The sequence below is a fragment of the Carlito syrichta genome, unplaced genomic scaffold (genome assembly GCF_000164805.1).
Source record: "Carlito syrichta isolate Samal-C Ts95f unplaced genomic scaffold, Tarsius_syrichta-2.0.1 Scaffold307203, whole genome shotgun sequence".
Lineage (NCBI taxonomy): Eukaryota > Metazoa > Chordata > Mammalia > Primates > Tarsiidae > Carlito > Carlito syrichta.
In genome coordinates this window covers 368735-389985 of record NW_007251299.1, presented here as the reverse complement: position 1 = coordinate 389985, position 21251 = coordinate 368735, and the positions used below count along the sequence as shown (strand labels likewise).

General features: G+C 37.6%; 1 protein-coding gene across 1 annotated transcript in view; it reads right to left on the bottom strand.

Annotated features, from left to right (window-relative positions):
- The window catches only part of ADAMTSL1 (ADAMTS like 1), a 431341-nt gene that overhangs the window by 210966 nt on the left and 199124 nt on the right, over positions 1–21251 (bottom strand). The window contains exons 10-13 of the mRNA XM_021715583.1: positions 16646–16696; positions 12196–12400; positions 10747–10894; positions 8214–8298 (exon numbers count right to left, since the gene is read on the bottom strand). Of these exons, the coding sequence (XP_021571258.1) occupies positions 8214–8298; positions 10747–10894; positions 12196–12400; positions 16646–16696 (489 nt within the window). The remainder of the gene's footprint in view (positions 1–8213; positions 8299–10746; positions 10895–12195; positions 12401–16645; positions 16697–21251) is intronic.

Sequence of the window (21251 nt, the reverse complement as noted above, 5' to 3'; positions counted from 1 at the left end):
AGCTTTCCAATGAAAAGTTTAGTTCATTAAAAATGACCTTAATGGACTTAACATATATTGGTGGTGACAGGGTCCGCACTTTATTTTGGCACACACAGATCCCATTAATTTGTCTTTGTCACTCTCTAGGGCTCAGCTGAGCAACAGTTCAGATTTAGCTTTCTGAAAGTAGCTACAGAATGAACAGCAGTGGTGATAGCAAAAGAGGCGGACACATTTAGAACTGCTTGGTTTGCCATCAAGGCTTTCCTAATGACTACATAAAAATGGCACTGTCTGCTCTCTCGGGTTTATTATTGATTTTGCTATCTCTGTGCATGGGGATCAAGTATATTTAGCTCCGAGTGGAGAGGATTTGCTTTTTCACCCAGTTTTTGAACTTTCCTTACTCTTTTTTGCCATTCCCCATAAATTTTCTTTTATTCCAGTAAAGATAACTCATCTTTGTCCCTTAGAATAAACGCGAGGCTAAGTTAAACGTGTGGTGTTTGTACATGATTCTTCAAAGAGCTTCAGAAGTGTAGAAGGAGAGGCAGTGAGGTGGTGTGAGCTGGGACCATGAGTTGAATTTTGGATTCAACATTGTGGTTCTTGTTCAAGTGCCATTAGATACAAGATGTAGGAGGCATATACAATACATGCCTCAGTTTCTCTACCTACACATGTTAATTCTCTTAAAGATTCTTCAGGAAAATGAATGATGTGAAAGCCGAATTATGACAAAGGTTAACATATATGTAGCACTGCTGACATAGGTACATTTTTTTTTTTTTTTGAGTCAGAGTCTCACTCTTGCCCAGGCTGAAGTGCAGTGGCGGCATGCTCATGGCCACTACAGGTGTGCGCAACCACGCCCGGCTAATTATTTGATTTATTGTAGAGATGAGCTTTCAGCAAGTTGCCCAGTCTGGTTGCGAACCCTAGGCTCAGGCAGTCCTCTTGCCTTGGCCTCACAAAGTGTTGAGATTATAGGCGTGAGCCACACGCCCCGCATAAAGTCTATGTTTGATGTTGTTTGCTCTAGGAGGGCAGGGATCTTAGACTAGCATGAATTAAAATCATCTGGAAGGCTTCTTTTAAAACACAGACTACTGGAGAACACTACAATCTAACGTGCCTCTTTTTTTTTTTTTTTTTTTTAGTAGAAGTTTCACTCTGTTGCCCAGGCTGGAATGCAGTGGCATGCTCACGGCCACCGCAGCCTTGACCTGCTGGGCTCAGGTGATCCTTCTGCCTCAGCCTTCCAAGTAGCTGGAACTACAGACGCACACCACCACGCCTGGCTAGTTTTCGTGATTTATTGTAGAGACGAGGTCTCACCAAAGTTGCCCAGGCTGTTCTCGAAGCCCCAGGCTCAGGCAATCCTCTTGCCTTGGCCTCCCAAAGTGCTGAGATTACAGGCTGAGCCACCACACCTTGTCAAAAATATATGATCATTTTCTACATAAAAAGATTCAATATCTTTCCCCAAGTATTTGCTTTGGAATCAAAGCCAGATTCAAATCAGTTTTATCATAATCTGCCAACCATCAGTTCACATCAACATCCCCCTCAGACTCCTTCAGTGTATATATTACATTCTTTTCTCATTTATTTTTTATATTTGTGCGTTACCATATACTAGCTTAACTATTTGATATTTTAGCTCAGGGATAGATGCAGTTCTAGCACATGGTAGTAGAGAATTGGGGAATTTAATAAATAAGTTTTCTGAACTCCTTTTTAAATCAATAACATTCTCATGCTGTGCAAGCCTGAACATCAAATGGCATTTCTTAAAAACAGCTAGCTCGTTTGTTCAATCTGTGAATAGATGACCAATATGCAGCACTCTGGTCACAATCCTCTTGCTCCTGTGGTAAGACTACACTAAGGTATTTTGAGGGCAAATGGCAGAGCTAAAGCCTCACATGGGTCAGACTGAATCAGCTCTCATCCCACAACAGTCTTGCCCTCTGCTATGGGGTTATTTTTGCAATATCTACACCTGGTAAAAGCATGGCAGAGAACAGGTGCTTTATGGGTGAATTTGGCTTCTGTCAATGGGAGATGTGGGCAATTAGTAGATCCAGTGACTCCAAAGTCCTCCAAAACATATAAGCAGCCAGAGAATTTACATGAGGCATTCTGTTTGCTGCTGCAGAAAATATAAAGGATGAGAATGATTTTGGTGAATGGGAGGAAGCAAGAAAATAAGGAGCTGGAGGTAACAGAGAGCAACTGTTGTGGAGTGAGGGCTGATTCAGCCTTGCCCGTGGGAGGCTTTAGCTCTGCCATTTGCCAATTCTTGAAATTAAACGCTTTTGTGTTCCCACTGCCCCCCCCCGCCATGATTCTAGCTTGATCATTCTTTTTGTTGATTTAATGACCTGCAAATAGTGTTTGCATTTCTTGATCTCAGGTGAGACGACTCTTGGTTCTGAAGAAATCTGTATAAAGAAGGACAAACATACGGACTTCGCAGCAACTTGGATGGATTTAGAGTCCATCATACTCAGTGATCTATCACAGAAACAAAGAACAGAGTACCCCATCTTCTCACTCATAAGTGGATCCTAGACATTTACCATAATACTATATAAAAGGGGTTGGCAGTAGAAGGACACTGCTGGAGTGGAGGTGCAGGGGAAACACAACATCCATAAGGGTATCTAATTTCAAAACAGGCAAAGTGGGGACCAAAGGGAGGTCCAAACTTTACCTGTATGATGTCCATTTGTATACCTAATCCTGAATTGTATCCTACATCTTTAATATAAAATATATGTATATAAACAAAGTCATTAAAAGCCAAAAAAAAAAAATCTGTTTCTATACATACACATGATACTCCTTGTTATTTTTCTGTGGCTTGTGATTCATGCAGAGAATGTAATTCAGGTACTTCATATTGAGAATATAGATAGCAACAGTATATGGATTCATTACTGATGTTTGAGTCACCATATATTCTTTGGGGGAAATATAAAGACACATGTCATACAATTAACATTTCTAGTCATTTAAAAAAATATGAATTCACATTCTTAACCACTGAGTTAAGCCATCCACATTCTCAGACTACTTACTGGGTATAAATATGAACTAATGTAAACATATACTTAAATATTACAAATTTAAATACCATTTCCAACAAGGTAAACAGGCATTTAATGACTGCAGGATCACTGTGGTGACTCTCATTGACTTTTCTTTAGGTATCTAATTCCTTCTGGGTTCTGTTCACACAGATGCATGACTGGAATTTCCCTTTGCATCTTATTGAATCAGGCCCATCGTTAAGCTGATGCCATCTGGCATCCAGATATTACTGCTGCCTTCTGCCTGCTTACTTTTTTTTTCCTTTTTCTTTTTTCTTCTTCTTTTCTAATGGCTCACACAAAGGTTATTTATGGCAATACATTTAAGGCCTGGATATTATGTTGAAGCACCAAAATGGTTTTGTAACCATGCAAAGCCATCAACTGAAAGTCTACAAAGATAACCCAAGATTTTTTAACATGCAAGATCAAGGCTCAAGGACTAGCCATTCCTACCTTTGAGAGAATGGAATCATTAAGGCTGTCCAACTAGTGAAGGCTATTTGATGAGGGGATGCCATGTTAAAATGGCTGTGTTGGTTACGCCGTATTTAAAGGAACTATCATAACCTGTTACTTGTTCTGAGCCATTGAAGAACCGATGGCCACTGAGATATATCAGGGAAGATCCTGGTTTCCCTAAGTGTCCAATTAGTCCTCACTTCCTCTACCTGAGATGCCTTGTTTTAGCGATCGGGAAGTATAGAAAGAGAAAGGAAGTGCACCTGAAGTATCCAGTCCATGCATTTCTTAAAAAAGTAATGTTAAAGCATGACTCCCTTAGCAAATTACACTTTCCAGGGCATTCAGTGGTCTGTTGGTGGCCCACGGGAATTAAGGAAATGAACAATTTCCTTCCTACTTCAAGGTAGATGAGGCTTTTTAAGGTTAGCTGAATGACTTCCTGTTCAACAATATTTCTTTAAATGTCCACCATTGTATTATTTTTCAAGAAATTAAGCTGTCAAAGGAGTCATATTGTACTTGTCTTGAGATGGCAGAGATGTTTATGTGTACATTTCAACAAAAACTAAAAGTAAGACATAAAAATTAGAGATGGAAAATCTCTCCATAATTTTTTTAGCTTCTGCCTGATTCATAAATATAACTGTACTACAACATTGTATTTCTGATCCCCACCAAATAAAAGTAAACTTCTAGGGGTTTCAAAAAAAGACCTAGAAAGTGATTCCCATATCTTTTTCAGCAGAAACAACCAGAGAGGCTCAATCTGGCATTTAAATGAGGTATCTAAAATCTAACAACAGGCTGGGCCCAGTCTGTAATCCCAGCACTTTGGGACGCCAAGGTGAGTGGATTGTCTGAGCCTAGGGGTTTGAGACCAGCCTGGGTAACTTGGCAAGACCTCGTCTCTACAATAAATCAAAAATTAGCCGGGCGTGGTAGCGTGCGCCTCTAGTTCTGGCTACTTGGAAGGTTGAGGCGGAAGGATCGCTGGAGCCCAGCAGGTTGAGGCTGGAGTGTGAGTTTGCCACTGCCCTCCAGCCTGGGAGAAAGAGTGAGACTCCAGTTAAAAAACAAACAAACAAACAAACAAACAAACAAACAAAACCCCCAAAAAGCCAACAACACTCTCAGCAGCTGGAGGCAAATTCAAAATGATACAGTTCTACATCTTAACAGAAGAGAATTCCATCAGTATTTTTTCCATCCCCTTTTTCTAGTGCTAGCATGGCACTATGATCACACTCAGAAGAATGCGACTTCCCAGAATCTTAAGTGATCTCTAATCTCAATTTCTTCTACGTTAATTGGACAGAAAGGATTTCTGTTGCTTCCTCAGCTGAGATCCTCTGAAGCAAGTTCAGTTTATTGCAGTTATTTATAAGGTTGCCATTGTTTGATGAGTTTCAGTGGCTAAAGCACCCCATCACTTAGCCTCAGTTTGGGATTTGGATCTTGTTTGAGTTGTCTCGCTCAACAGGAGAGGGAAAAAAACATACCTTGTTTAAAGATTCTTGCTGCCTGTTGTCAGGAAAGCCTGATAAAAACATATATCTGGATCAAGGCAAACCATGGCCACCAGTGAAAAATCAGCTCAGAGTACAGCTCTCCCGTGGGTTAGAAATTCATGCTTTGCATACCAAGAAGAATACATTCGTCACACTATTCCTACCTTTCTGCCATATGAACCAAACATATCATTAAGAAAGCATTCTGTTGTTGGGGGAAACAAAATCAACAACTAGAAATATTTTGAATTGAAGTGCAGCTTTACATGATAAATCTAGCCATGTATTACCATAAATGTGATCTAATCTCCATACTTATTGTGATTCTATGAGACTGATATTTATATTTGGACCTTCTGCATGGGGTTTAGTTTAATATATCCACAATGTTGGTTGTTGGTACCTTCCTTTGTTCTATAAAGTTTTAGTTATCTCTTGGCAATTCAGTTTTTAGTCTTTTATCATTGTTTTCTTCCAAACATCTTGGATTGGTCGCTTTCCAACATATGTTTGGCCAGAGTGCTAACCAATCTTTTCCTTACATTTTGAGGTTACTAAAAGTATCCAACATTCAACAAGGGTATCTCCATATGCTAAAGACTTTAATCGAATGATTTTCCTGTATTATGCAATGGGACAGGCTGATGATAATATTTTCACTTTCCATATGAGGAAACAATGATATTTGCTGCTTTACTACAGAACTCTCTGATGTTGGCTGGGGCCAAAGCAAGAGATAATAGCTCTGGACCACTGTTCCTGCTTCACTGAAGTGACAGCCACAATTTCTAAACATTACCATTTATTATAAGCAATGTGAGTCTCTTTGGTGGGGAGAAGGGATGACTTGCTGACAGTATATCATTTTTTCATTATGCTTTGGAGAGTAATTATAGGTTGTTATATACATTTAGAACCTGGTCTATGTGGTTTAAAAAAAGACAGACTTAAGACCATGCAAAATTATGGTTTTAAAATTCAAAATCAATTAAAAAATAATGTGACACTTAGGACTTTTCTTAGAGTTCAGTGCACTAAACATGTAAAGTGTATTAAAATGTGGAAACCATATACCTTTCATTACATTATTCTACAGCTGTCATTTATTTCATTTTGATATAAAAGTAATCATTGTTCTGAGCATAATAGTATATGTTTCCTTTACCTTGCAATAGCACTCCAATTACAATCGACTTCAATTCAGATTAATCATGCCAAGATGGCAATTCCATTACACTAAGAGTGAAATGTAATAGTCTAATACGTGGCGGGTAGTTTCAACGGCCAAAACTATGTGTCTAACTACGTTAGGGATTTTATTAAGATTAGAGTTAAACATTGTGCCTCTTAATCAGACCTTTAGTAGAAAGCACTCATTACAAAATATGGTTGACCATAGTCTATGTAATGCTTCTCAGAAGCACTAAACTCATTTGAGAGACATTTATTAATAACGACGGGAAAGAAGTTTCATTGTTGATGTAAGATGTTTTTATGTATTTTCAACTCTGTTGTATTATTTAACATCAGTCGGAATGCAATGTTATGGATAAGATTATGCTTTACACCAAATGACCAAATTTGGAGTACAGGAGAGCAGAGAGTTGATTTAGGCAAAATAATACATATCTGGCTTTAAACATGTGTAACCTAAGAATACATAAAAGAATAACCAGCACCAATTACATAGCATCTTTCTACGTCTTAAATAGGACCTTACAGCCTTAAGGAGTTAATACCCTTCTAAAATGAACCACTTACTTCCTCTTCAGCAACAAAAGGCCTGGCAACTCCAGCACTAGTAGGAGAGAGACAAAAATGTTTAAACCTTCATCTATTTATTTAAAGGTTGCATTGTGACCTTTAATGACTGTCTTTCCTCCCAAGTTCTGCAAGTTAGATGCTTATTCTCAAAGAAGTGGAACAGAAATATTTGTGTTTTGCTTAAATGTCCTTTTAAGTAGAAAATGTTTTACCTAATGTATGTACCGTTTTTTGGTGAAATCAAGTGATCTAATACCATTTCTTTACAAATGACCTTTGGTTATTGTACAAATCTGTATTTTGAATTTCTTGCTGTGTAGAGTGGGATTCAGGAACACAACTGTGTTCTGCATAATCACATCAGAGTTAGATTCAAATGGGAGAAAGCTGAGAAAATTCCAAATTGCACTTGAATGGAGAGATTAACATGTTAATTTATATCTCTAGTAAAATTTAAACTATGGGTTGAATGTGGAAACCATTTCATGTCCTACGTGCTATACTGTGAACGCTTAGAGGGTAGGTGCCGTGTCTTATGTGCCAGTGAATTGCACAGAGCCTAGTACTTACAATAAATGACTTAACCCAGAAAGTCTTCAACCCGATAAATTGCTTTGGTGATAGATGAAATTTGTCAATAAAGTGCATTCCCTTATTTGTAAAAATGATGCAGCAGATATGATTATCAGTGTTTTCTGGTGAAATCAATATATATATGCATATATATATAAAATAAGACATAGATACATAAATATGTACATATACACACGTATATATATATTTATCAATCAATTCACCTACTCTTGTCTCTCTTCTGAAACATCTAGCAAATTTGTGTCTAATGGTCTTACAAATTTCATGGTCTTCACAAAACTTAACAGGCAGTGGTCAAACCGGGCAGAGTCCTGGGTTTCCCTCTGATACCAATCCCAGCAAGAAAGGGAAAAGAAAGGCAAACAAACTTTCTTTGCCCTCAGATATATTTTACTTACCCTTTAATTTTTGTGAGTGGCTCTGTGCAAAGCTAGGAGATAATGAGTGTCAAAAGTTGCCCAGACTTTCACATCAAATCTGTGTTGCATCATCAGATGCTGCCTGGGCCTTCTGACCTTTGGCCCTTTGTCAGGGGAAAAAAGGAAGTCAGATTTGGGAGAAGACAGTAAGCACTATACCTTCCTTTCCCTGATTTAGGCAAAATGGGAAAATATTTGGAGATCAATTGTGAGTTTTGACAAACGCTTTGAAACTAACAAATCTCAATTAAAAAGCCACCTTTTGGCCTTGGTCAGATGATGACGCTTTGCTCAGAACCCGTGAAAGCCACAAGCAGTGTAACACTGTTTTCCTTAAACCAATCCGTTTCAAAAGTAGAATAGTTTGTGCTTTTGAAACTTACGAGGGCTCTTCTGACACGGCAGCTCCTTCTTCTAGCTCTTGAGCTTGTTTGTACCACGGCAGCTTAGCCTCGACCGGAAGTTTCTCTGAGAATTCAGCGCATGCACATAAGAGAGAAGAGGTTAGGACCAATCTGGGATTTCAGGAAAATTTCTTTATCTCCTCACTCATTCTTAGTTTTGTACTGTGCCTAGAATTTACTATGTAGACACTCACATATAATAAACTTTTAGGTATGCTGCCGCCTCTGATGATGGTTATATCAAGAAAAATAAAACAGGATTTTAAAAATGTTTAATAATACTAGTCTCTGTACATACATGCTTCCTCTTTATTCTACTGAATGGCAAAGGAAAGTCTTTCTATTATGAAAGTCATAGCTCTCGGAGCACTAGCTCAATATGCATATGAAAACCATCCCAGTATCTTTTCACCATTTCCTGTTGAAAAGATAGAGCAATATTTACCTTTTAAGATAAACACAAAGTACAATCAATTATACTGTGGTACTTTCATACATTCTAACTCTTTTTTTGGCTAAGCGTGATCTATGCCACACTGTCAAAAACAAACTCTGCCACTCTGAAATTCACAAGACACGGCTTTAAATATTTGACTCATTCAGTGCTACCCTAAGGCTCACTAGCAATTGGAATATATGCAACTGAGGGTTCATAACCCACAATTTGATGTGTTTTACCTATTTATCTAGCTTTGGCCAAACAATTCAGAACAAGCTTCCTAACTACTTCCTGGGAAAAGAATGTCATGGAGGAGAAAAATGAAGAGGGAGATTATAACTGCTCCTACAGAAGTAACTGCCAAGAGTCTCATTCTGACATATTTATTAGGGTCATTTATAGGCATATTTGCCTTTATAGTGTGAGCCAATGAAGTGCTATCACCAGTTTATAGCATATAATTGCAAAGATGAAAGAAATACGACTATATATACATGCAGCATAGAATTATATGGTATTTTAATGATGTTTAGAGAGCCAGGCTCACTCCTTAGTTGTGAAAATCCAGATTTTATTCTTGATAGTTAACCACAAACTGCTTTTCTTTCTGTGAAGTGGCTTAGTGAAGATAAAGTTAATAAATAATTGACTGTTTTAAGTCAGGGGCATTGCTTCTAGACTTCTATGTGCAGCAATTGCTTATAGTCAGAAAACAAAGCAAAGAGAAATGTAACTTCCAAAGCCAAAAGTGTTTGCTAACGTTTTGAACATAGCAACACAGTACTTATACATACATCATTTTACAGCGACCCCATCTATCCCAATGAAATGTCTTAGTCAATGAAGCTATCTCTGACAGCATGAGTTAACTCTCTGTCTTTTCGTAATGAAGCATTCAGTTTGGCACTAATAGTAGGCTTGTAATAATTAACTGTTGATTTGAACTGAATTCTATCAGATGTGCCTGTGGCTACCTTCTCCCATATCTGAGGACACGATTGATATTTAAGAGCTGAAGGTAACATATGAGCAGAACTTACATGCCCCAAACGAGGCCAACCACCCTATTTACATTGTATCTCATCGAACCGTCACAGGATCTCTGAGGTAGATATTACCATCTCCATTTTATAGATGAGGAAACCGAGACTTAGAGAGAGGTGTATTTATTAAAGTTAACCAGGATTTCTATCATGATTCTGTTTTTTTGATTTCCTTTGCAACAAGAGTAACCTACTGCACAATAAAGAATCATGCTGTGGCTTACTTTCAGATAATTATAATGAATTGAAGATATAAGTTGAGAAAGAAATGGGAACCATATTTAACATGAAAAGTTAGAGGAGGTTTATAATAAAGAGTTCTTTACCTCTGAACAGTTTGTGACTTTGGATTTTTTTATTTCATTGACACAGACAAGAAACAATACTTGCACAGAAATCAAATTAGTATTCTTGCTAATCTGAGGGACCTAGAATAATTATAATAAATCTTGCTCAAAAGGTAGAACTTTTCTCAAATTTCTTTCATAAATTATTTGCAATATCTATTAAATTCTGATATATTTCAAACTGTGGTTCTGGAATTCAGTCTCATATTAATGTTTTGATTTTCAGTATCAAAAGGGACAATTTTCTGTTTCATCAGTTTGAAGTATGAGACGTCTCAATAGATTTCAGACTTAGCAAAGTTGACACACTTGGATTTATTCCCCAACCCCCTTTTTTAACAGCAAGAAACGTGGATAGTAAATTACACATACATTTCTATAATATCTAGCCTTCTTTGAAGCAGCTATATCTGATATTGTCAGCAACAATCTTCAAACAACTTTATGACTTGGGAGACAATTATATAAATAGACTTCCATATACAATGCTTAATAAAAATTTGCCATCAAAACTACTTGAAAGATGTTTTAAAAAAGAATCAAGTTCATTTACTAGAGTCTACATTCTAAAGAAGTGTTACTAAGAATACTTGGGATGCTTAAAACTATTTCAAGGAGTTTAAAACAGCACCTGAATACACGCAACAATTCACAGACCGGTAAGAGAGAACCTGTCAAGTTACCTTTGGGTTTATAGCAGGGAGTGGGTATGATGCATTCCTCTTTAATGTGGGGCTTTGTTTTGGGGCTACAGCCTCCTGTGTGCATTCCTCGATGGTCAATGCAGAGGACCACACGGTACCTGAGGCCCTGGCCACACGTCACCGTGCACTGGAAAGAGATTGCAAGAGAGAGGAGACTCATAGGCAAAGCCTTGTTTATTTTTCTTCACTTCCCACCTAAGTAAGACTTTTCATCTAAGGACTCCATTTTTTTTTTTTTAACATGAGGACGCCTGATAAATTTACACCACTTCTTCTCAGTCATGGGATCTTTGTTCTGTTTGGCTATTTGAGGTAAACCTGGTAGAAAATTCAATCACTTTCAATGCCATAGCTTTGGATTAATCAGTCAGCAATCTTTAAGCACCCACTGTGTGCAAAGTCTCAAACCAAGCGCCGAAAAGAAGAAGAAAAGAAACTGTAGAGTGTGTTCAATTTGTATTAACAACACGGCATTTCAATTAGTTATTTTGCTAATGACTGCTACTTCCAAAAATATGGGATATGCTCCCACGTGGACTTTAAAAAACTTTAACCTGCCATCATAGCTCATTTATACTGCAGCATGGCCGATCCAATTGATTATGTTGAAAAGGAAAAATAATGCTTAAATGAACCGATTCAATGGCCAGTTGCCAGACGTAAATAGCACCTCCAGCAGTTTTCCAAGTCTGGTAGCATGTCCAGCTATAGCAAACGTCACAGCTCTGATCGGCTGTCATAAAGCTACAAAGCTCTGAAAAATCTCTCAGCATTTCTGTGACTGAGGGCACGGTGGTTTATTTCATCTTTCCATTTCCTTTGTCATTTCCCTTTTTGCATCAGCAGCCAGGAAACCCGGAATAACATTTTATGTTTAATTACAGCAGGTTTCCTAATGTCTACAATTTTTTGGTTTTAATTATCCTCCTTCATCCCAATTTTAATTTTTGTGCTGTTTTCATTTCACCTCCCCCCACCCAGTGACTAATATGTAGATTTTAAAATTTTAATCCACTTAGATTCTTTTCGGACATAGACAAAGCATAATAAAAAATGAAGTCAGACTTCTGGTCTACAGAGCTCTATCATCAAAGCAGCTTTCAGATTCAGGAACAGTCATTCAGCCTCAATTACTCTTGAAAGGCATTTGCTTCCCCTTGCCATTTGAGGGAACATTATCTGGGGAGCAGCAGAGGCTTCTGGAAGTAACTTGAAGAAAGACATTTAAAAAAAACAAAAACAAAAACATCATTTACTTTTGGTCATGCCGGATTTGGGGCATTCCTATTCCAGGAGCTAAGCTGGTAGGCTTCCAGACACCTCAAGAGGAGAAGTGTGGAGCTGCACAGGGTACCCGGTGGGGCCATGATGAGGAGAGGGAAGAGTGGACTTACTCTCCTAATGAACAAAGAAAGAAGGCACAGTTACCGGAGACCACTCCTGTGCCAGCCATTTAGGGCAGTCAAAAATGTTGCAGGGCTGCGCGATGGGCATCTTAGGGGTGTACATGCATTTCCACTCTTCCACTGAAGTGACATGCCCCTGGATGTCCTCCTCCACACAGGAAACTGCCCGGCTCTGGATGCCCCCCCCACACGAGGAGGAGCACGCGGTCCACGGGGTGGCCTCCCACCTACAGAAGCAAGGGGAGTCATCAGGGCAGACATGCACATTGCCAAACCTCCTCAGTGACCGGTCAGACCAACCCCATTCCCAGTGCCTAAAGGTAGAATCAGGTTCTGAGAGGCTTCGGTTCAGAGAACCTGAAACCCTCTATTGCCTGAAATCTGGTGAGTGAGAGAGAAGGATTCAACGCTGGCAAAACTGCTCTGTACATTGTGAAGCGCTACGGAAATGTAAGCAAAGACAGTTCTGAGAGCTGTCCACAAAGACATCGGCAATGTCTGCAACCTACTCGAAAGACATAGACCTCATCATTTATTTTCACTAAGCCTAGCAAGTCCCTAAGTCAAGGTTAAAGTTAGATAATCAGTTAACACTAACAGTTTGCACCTGGGCTGATTTATTTTCGGTGAAGGACTTTGCTACTTAACTTCTAGGTCTTTTTTTTTTTTTTTTTAAATAGGAGAAGCTTTTAAAAGATCAAGGTCAAGAGAAGATTCTCTTCTTCACTTCCGCAATCATCAGCTTTGGACTACATAGATTCCTTGCATTTTTTATGTTCAAACTGTGTCATTATCAAGCTGAGGAGGGCATTATCTACTTATTCTGTAATTGTTGAGGGATATTGATAGAGTTTTTCCAACAAAGAACTCCTGGAACTGTGAAGAGATTTGGTTTTGGTTGGAATACTAATGGCACCTACATCTAGATATATAATTATTTTCAATAACATTTCAGAGACTTTCATTCACTTTTTCCCAGATTTCTACACAGCTCTGAAGCATTTGAGCCCAGATGCAGAGAGATATCTTTGCTTATCTTTCTCCTCTTGTAGATTTAGAGGATGCAGAATTTCTAAAAACAGAAACATTGGCACTGAGTGAGCTGAGCTTGTTTTTCTTACATATATTATTCTGCTTGTTGATGAGAACTGCTAAGGAGCTCTAAGATTTCTCTTAGAATTATGAGAGACATAATTTTAATGAGAGAGAAACAAAATGTCACTGAGTTTATCTACCTGAATGGTTAAATTTTCAAATAGTGCACAGGCATACCATGGAAACATTAATTATTCTGTAAGTAGGATTTCATGTACAGTGCGAGTTTGATTTCTCTTCTGCATGAGCCTGAATAATATGTATTTCTCAGTTACAAAGGGTTTGCTCTCATATTTTCCCTGCACTGTTCAAGTTTAGTTAACGACTGTTATCTCCGCTGCCAAATACAATATTTTCCTATGTGTATTTCCCCAGAGGATACGTAGGAAAATGTCATTTTGGGGAAACTGAGGCCCTCTGTTTAGCCAGGAGACTTTCTGATCTCTTTCAAGAGAATGAAGTAGCTTCTGTAGAGAGTTTCTCTTCCAAAAGGGTAAGACCAGTTCTCATTTGTCTCCATGTAGATCTTGGGAGGGCTTCCTTCTGGAGGTGAATAACAGGCCTGATTCAGGTTGAAAGGGCTGAATACATAAGTACATCTTCACACTAGATTTGACCTGACAATGAAGTAGGAATAGGTTCTAAAATGTACATTTAATTGTTTAGAATATTAAGATGTCATTAAAGAGCACATTTTCTACTGGTTCTCTAAAATCCCTAAACTTGACCCTGCTAAAGGGAGAGAGATTAATCTCTGTCTCAACACTTGGACCTGAACATACTGTAACTTCACAAATAGTAATAAGTATCCTTTTCAATGTCAGTGATCACAGAAAGACAAATGAGGCTAATATGATTCTAAAAATGTACAGTATAGTTCCAGCATACAATGGTAGTTCTATATGTCAAATAATCATGTGAATCCTTGCATAATAATAGAGTTACATGTAATTTTAAAGCAAAACATATCGGGGTGCTTTAAAGAAAGTATAACAAAAGCTGAAAGAGAGTATCAGTCAGAAGATCTTAAAATGGCAACCAGGTTAGTGCTTGGAATGAAAAAAGGCATATCCAAGAATCTTATCCTGGAAGAACATTACATGAATTTGTATATCATCTATTTTAACTCTTTTGGATTTTAATTTTGTTAAACACACAATGTGTTCAGTTTAAGAATTTATCAAAATTAATGAGGAAGTAGAAATGTGGCATATATTAATTATGACTCAACAAAATTCCACAGACTGCATTCTCATATTATGTTCACATATGTGTCACAAAGACTGAAAGGAGGAAAGAACAATCCAAAAATTCATTAACTGTTTTGTATCTATACTTGTGGTCTTACACCCATTTAAATAATTTAAATAAATAAGGCCTTCTGCTTTGATTAGTAGGCAGCTGCCATTTAAGAATTAATTTTGAGCCTTAATTCTTCTTATGAAGTGGAAACACATTTGCAGAAGCAGCTTTCATTTTCTAAGACTTTATCTACAGCTGAATAGCTAACTTTAGAACTAACCCCGTGTCAGAAGTGCAAGGGGTAAGAAATGCAGCTTATTTGCTAATTGTTCTTTACCACTATGATGCACGGACATGCCAAAAGTGTACACACAGGGACATGCTGCAACAAACAGCAAGGGGGTTCATTTCAATACACCGTTGGGCTTTTGGCATTTGAGGGAAATTTCAGTCTATGAGAAATAAATTTTACCCTAGGATAGGCACGAGTTATGCCAGAGAAATATAAACAAGAGTGATCATAGATATGATGGAAATCTAGGAGCTTCCATTACAGGAAAAACATAAACTTGATGTTGCTCACTCCTGATGCTCAACTTTACCTTAATCTTGAAATGTATGGCTTTCACACAAACAGATACATGCACCTTATGGATACTTACTTTACAAATATGGAAATCAGAACCAAATAAAATCTTGGTTCAGTTAAATTAATCTTTGGGTATTTTCATTAAACTTTTTTTTTCAGAAGGAAGAGTTCTAGACCAGACAAGCAAAGTGATACTTCTGGAACATTCCAACGTCATTTATTATCTTTATCAATATAGTCATAGGAAAGTGGGAGAGTGCCAACTAATGAAGCAGCCACTTAGTGAAAGAATTTAAAACAACAATGGTACGTTGTATAAATCAAATTCTTTCTGTGTGTTCATTAGGTGAATGGTGAGTTCCCTGCCAGTCACTGGGTATATATAAGTAGGTACTAGAGGACAACTTGCACTAGTATATGTGTATTATATAAATATCTATATATGTGTACAAGCATGTGTGACTATGTATGCATTGAATATATAAACGCACATTTGTATAAATATGTATGTTTACCTATCTATGGTATGTGGTTGTGATTTGGGAGAAAGGACTGAGAGAATGAAGCATCAGTGGGGAGTTGGAATAGATGACCTCAAGGGACCTCTACTGGGATTCCAAGTTGTTAGGAATTTGGAGATTTTCGATCAAACTTTGCTTTACTTTACAGTTCAGAATGAAATTACTTTCTGGGTTCCATTTAGTTTGGGATGGAGCAAACTACTGTGGATTATTCCAACTATTTATGATCTGATGTAAACCCTTGGTTCTAAATAGCAGCTGATTCCCTGAGGGCCAAAATAAGCAAAGAAAATAGAGCAAAAGTCTATTTCAACTTTCTGTGCTGTTTCCAATGTGGCAGGCAGTATACTCAGTAGCCAGCATATTTTTCAGCTTCTCCAGTTTTCTTATGAATATATTATAAAGAGAACAAGTTCTTTGAAAAGTTTCTGAATTACTTTTATTATCTTTTGTAATTTTTTAAAAGTACTGTATGTACTTTTAAAATGGAATGTTTTGCTTTGAAAAAGAAAAATCTCCTAAGATGTTCTGAATAATAAGAATATGAAAAAATTGCCTTTTGTACTTAATTATAATTTATTTGAAAAAAAAGACATTTAAAGTTCCTATGCAGAATAATATCCCATTTGGAATCCCACAATTGTGGCAGTGTTTAACAATTAGCAACAGTGCTTTAATGACTAGGAACCTGTTGTCAAGGAAACAGAGAAAAGGACAAAGGGAGAGAAAAAAAGACACAACATAAACCCATACACTGTATCTAATCAGAGTGAAAGGCTGTGATCACTCCAATGTAATATGATCCTATTTTAAAATGGTTTGAAAATGACAAGTTTACATTCTGAGCAGGCCATTATTGTTTAGAAGCAGAACTCAGGATGGACTGCAAAATATACCATCTACCATCTTTCTTTTTTTAACAGAAAAACACAGAATTGCTCTCTCTATATGTCTACATATATATTTTAAAAAGCAGCAGAAGACTGATTTGCTAATTCTAACATCAGGATGATGGATTTACGTACCGAGGAAGGGGGTGGTAGAGGTCATAAGGCATGATCTGCTTGTATCCGTCACTGTTAGGAACAATAATGCCAACCCTCTGAGTAGAAGGTACACACAATAAAATAAACACTAAATGATTACATCATACAAATTTTTTATACAAATGCAAAACAACATTAATAAATTGTCTCTGCAAACAACACTAAAACAGTTCAATATCTTTATGCTAGCATATGCTTTAGCCATCGATGGGCCAGGTTCTTTGAAAGGGCACCATTTACTATAATTAGTTCTCTGATCCAAGCAGGAAATACCACTGCAAAGGGTGGTGGCAAGAAAACTTGGCACCTCATCATTAACTATGACACAATAAGCTTGTAAATGCTCTTTAATCCCCAAATTATACATCCTATGAGGTCATTATTATTATCATCATTATTAATGTTACTTCCAGATGCTCACAAAGCAATTACAGTTACTGTCTCACTTCTGATGAAAGAGCAAAAGAGAGAGCTATCCAAGCAGGAGAGTATGTACCTCAGAATTGACAATACCATGTTAACTGCATTAGTGAGTAGGTTTCTTCTCTCTTTTACTATTACCTGGAAAGCAGCCACTTGGGTATTGTATAAGGGGAGGGGGCAGCTACTGAACACAGTAGGTAACTATTAGCAAAAGCAAATTCCCTACCAAAATAAAGGTAGGCAGTTAAATGAGAGAATAAATACGAAGGTTTATTTTCTTCCCTGCAGTCTATAAAATATCATATAGTATTAACTGCTATTATAGTGGTGCTTATGATTGTCATGGCTGTTGTCAGTCTATCTAAGTACCCCGGGAAGCCACGTGTAAGAAGAGCAGAGGCTAAAGGCTCCATAAGACATGACATTATAGGCTGTGTGGAGGTTTCCAGAAGACTTGAGGACCCTAACCTGCTTCACTGATTTCAGCTGAAGCCTACAATTGGTAAGATTGTATCCTTACTGAGGCCATGTCTCCTGCCTTGTGGAGGATGTCTGACGCGTTGGTTTTGGATAAGAGGGCGAGTGCAACTGAGCTACCATCAAGAGTGAGAGATGGAGAGACTCGATGCACAGGCCTGGAGCATGGTAGGGAGAAGGCAGAAGATGCTTATTTTGTAACTGACAAATGATAGAAAACCCCCCATTTTGAATACTGAAGGAACCCATGTATTCTATCTGTACCCCTGGGATGACTGGATAGGTAAGTATTTATATGTCTATAATATTTATATACTCAATATATAAATATGTATACATTTATATGTAAATAAATAAAGACTTTCACTTTGACCCCCTCCTCTGGTATAGGATGATATAGCTTGTTTTTAAGATACGGCTAACAAACCGAGGTGTTTGGGTGAGCTGGGTTTATTGTAGCTCAGAAAGATAAAAAATGGCCCTGACTGGAGACTAAGAGAGGTAAGCAGGAGGGAAGGGGTGTGAAGGGGCCTGTGTAGTTTCTGAAGAAATTATTGAAAGTTTAGGTGATACATGAGAGAAGTTAAATTTGTTTGAAAGAAAATGGGGAACAAAGCTATTAAGATAGAGATCTATTCCCAGGATGAAAAATCATGGGAGTACCAATTTATTTATTTTACATGACTAAATTGGCCGTATTTATTTTTATGACTACATTTTTTTGTACTCGTATGACAAAATTTTCATGGGGTGGGTGTGTGTGTGTGTGTGTGTGTGTGTGTGTGTGTGTTAGCCTTAAGCAACAATGTTCCACAGTGTTCCACAAATGTAATCCTGCCTCTTGAGCATGTTCAAAATCCCATTTTTTAAAAAACATAAGAATGAAATAAACATTTCTTCCTGTTTTTTGAGTTAAATATTCCATTCTTTTCTCCATCCTTCTGACAGACAAGAAATTGGAGGAAGGGTTAGTCCTGCTTTTTGTTAGAATCATGAGTTCTTTCCAATAATTCTTATATCTAGTGATTAAGAAAATTTTCTTTCTGAAAGGACTATATTTTAAGGTATGCCAGTCTTCCAAAGTCCTATTAACTTTATATAGACACTGTTATCTAATAGTAGTCAATTAAGGAATAAATCAAATTGACTTGGAAGTTCCATTTTACCTGACCCTAGTATCTTTATCCATGCCTACATGAATTTCTGAATGCAGAAATGCATACCACTGCCTCCTCTCCTAAAAAAATTTATGGCTGTAATTTGTCATCTTCAATATTAGAATAAACTGTTGCAGAACTCTGTCTGTTGATTTATCAGCTGATGATATTTAAGATGGAGACGGTAACATTGAAGGAGACAAGTTGAAGCAAAGAAAGGGAATAAAGGGGGGAGTGTGTAGAATTCAAGATGTTGGACTTCGCTTTGGACTGATTTAGAAATTATGTTTTTGTTTTAACAAGGAGCTTTAGACCTGGATTCAGCAAAACTATAGCTATATTTGTCTTTCTGTGGCATGGGTCACGGTGAAGACTCATAAAATGACTCTATGGCACCTGTGAAAACAGAAAGATATCAAAACAATGGTGCTCTGTCCAGTCCTGCTAATGCATATTCGTGTGCATGGGCTCTGCTCTCTCTGGGGTTCGTGGCATAACCCTGGCCTTTCACTAAGCTGTCACAGAGGGGAAGGCAAGCTCGCCTAAACTTAACTTCCTGTTGCTTACCTTTAAGACACTCGTTTTTTTTCCCCCTTAGACCAAGTGTACGTTATAAAGAGTGATGAAAAAGGACATAATTTAGAGAGCATAAGAAGTTCCCCCATGTTTAGGTCTTGATGTGGGTGTATATGTATGTAGACATGAGTTTGAATATGTGACAGTGGCGAACAAGGCCAACCCAGTGTTTAAGAATGATCACAAAAGGAAAAGATACAAGACACTGTTGGCTTCTGGGCAAAACGACTAATTTTTCATTGTCTTTCTTATCCTGACCACGCATGTACTTCTTACCCTGGGCAGTGACACGACTCTACCTAACACTCCCATCATCAGGGCTGTAGTAGTAAGAAGAGAAGCTGAGGATGAAACAGTGATCATTCTGGAGTAATGTGGTATAAGCAGAAAAGACATCCCACCTCATCCTCTCAAAATACACACCTTACTGGATTGTCTGATGACAATTAAAGGGATGCTTCAATGTCATGACAGGTGCATTTAATGAAATATTATGCAGTACATAAATATAAAGCTTTTTTTGAACCATTTTTAGTGACGTGGAAAAATGTTCAAATGTAATATCAACTGAAGAAAAGTGAATTCAAAACAGAATGTAAAATATGATCTACAATACCAAGAAAATATGTATATACTGTATATGTCATCTATAAAACCATTTTCATAAAGTGTGTATCTATGCATTTCCATATGTGATGTGTACACATGCATATACTATCTGTGTATACACATATATAAAAAACGCTTAACAACAGTGGTTACTGGTGTGTGGATTATACCTTTTTTTTTGCTTTCTTAAAAAAAAGTGTTTCTGTTTTCCAAGTTTTCTGTAATGTATTACCTTTGACAACCATAGCATTTAGAATATTCAAGTATGACAAAACTCTAGTAGAAGGATAAGACAGAAACGTTTAGAACTATGATATAAATGGATACAATAGGGATGTCACCTCAAATTCCACGTGTTACTTACAGATCATCGAATCTTTGTGCTGATGCTACTTTAGAACAATATCCCAGCTTTAAAAATCAAGCCAAAATCAGGCTCACACTACTCAGTTGTGGAATTTACATGTTGTGACACATTTTTCTCTATAAGAAAAATCCTAATGTAGTTGACTCAAAATGAGCCATACAGAGATCCTTTCATGGTTTCAAGTGTCTCTCTCTGTGAATCTCTCCTCTTCCTGCCTCTTTTCTGGAGCTGTGGGTCTTCATTTCTGATATCCTGATGCTGATGTGCTGTAGACTTTTCAAGCTCAGTGTGTCCCAGACAACTCATTATGTGGGCCTGCAAACAGTTTCTTCTCCTGTGATCACTATTACTGTTCAGGGCTTTGCCATTCTCTCATCCACCCTGTGTACTTTGGGATACCTTTACCACTCAGCTCTTCTAGTTGTCACCTCAACACCAGCAATGTTCACCAAATAGCTCTCCTCCTGACACAAGTCTGGGCACTTTCACACCATCTCCTAACAAACCAATTCAGTCTGCTCATTGTTGCCACAAACTGACCACCCACTTCACAACCCAAAAGCCTTAAGTGGCTTCATAATGCCCAGTGAGATGTCTTAGTCAAATGCTACTTCTTCTAGAGTTTTGCCTTATTTTCTCTCTTAACATCTAAATTCCTTCTCCTTCTTCCAAGCACCCCTGGCACTAATTCCTCTCATTATTTTAACCATGTACAGTCAGCTTTCCATATCTGTGCGTTCCGCATCTGTGGATTCAACCAACTGTGGCTCAAAAATAATTGAAGAAAAATGGATGGCTGCATCTGTACTAAATATGCACACTCTTTTTCTCTTCACTGTCCTCTAAGCAATGTTGTACAGCAACTATTTGCATAGCATTTACATTCATTGGTATTATAAGTAATCTGGAGTTGCTTTAAAGTATATTGGAGGGTGTGTATAGGTTATATGCAAATACAATACCATTTTATATGGGA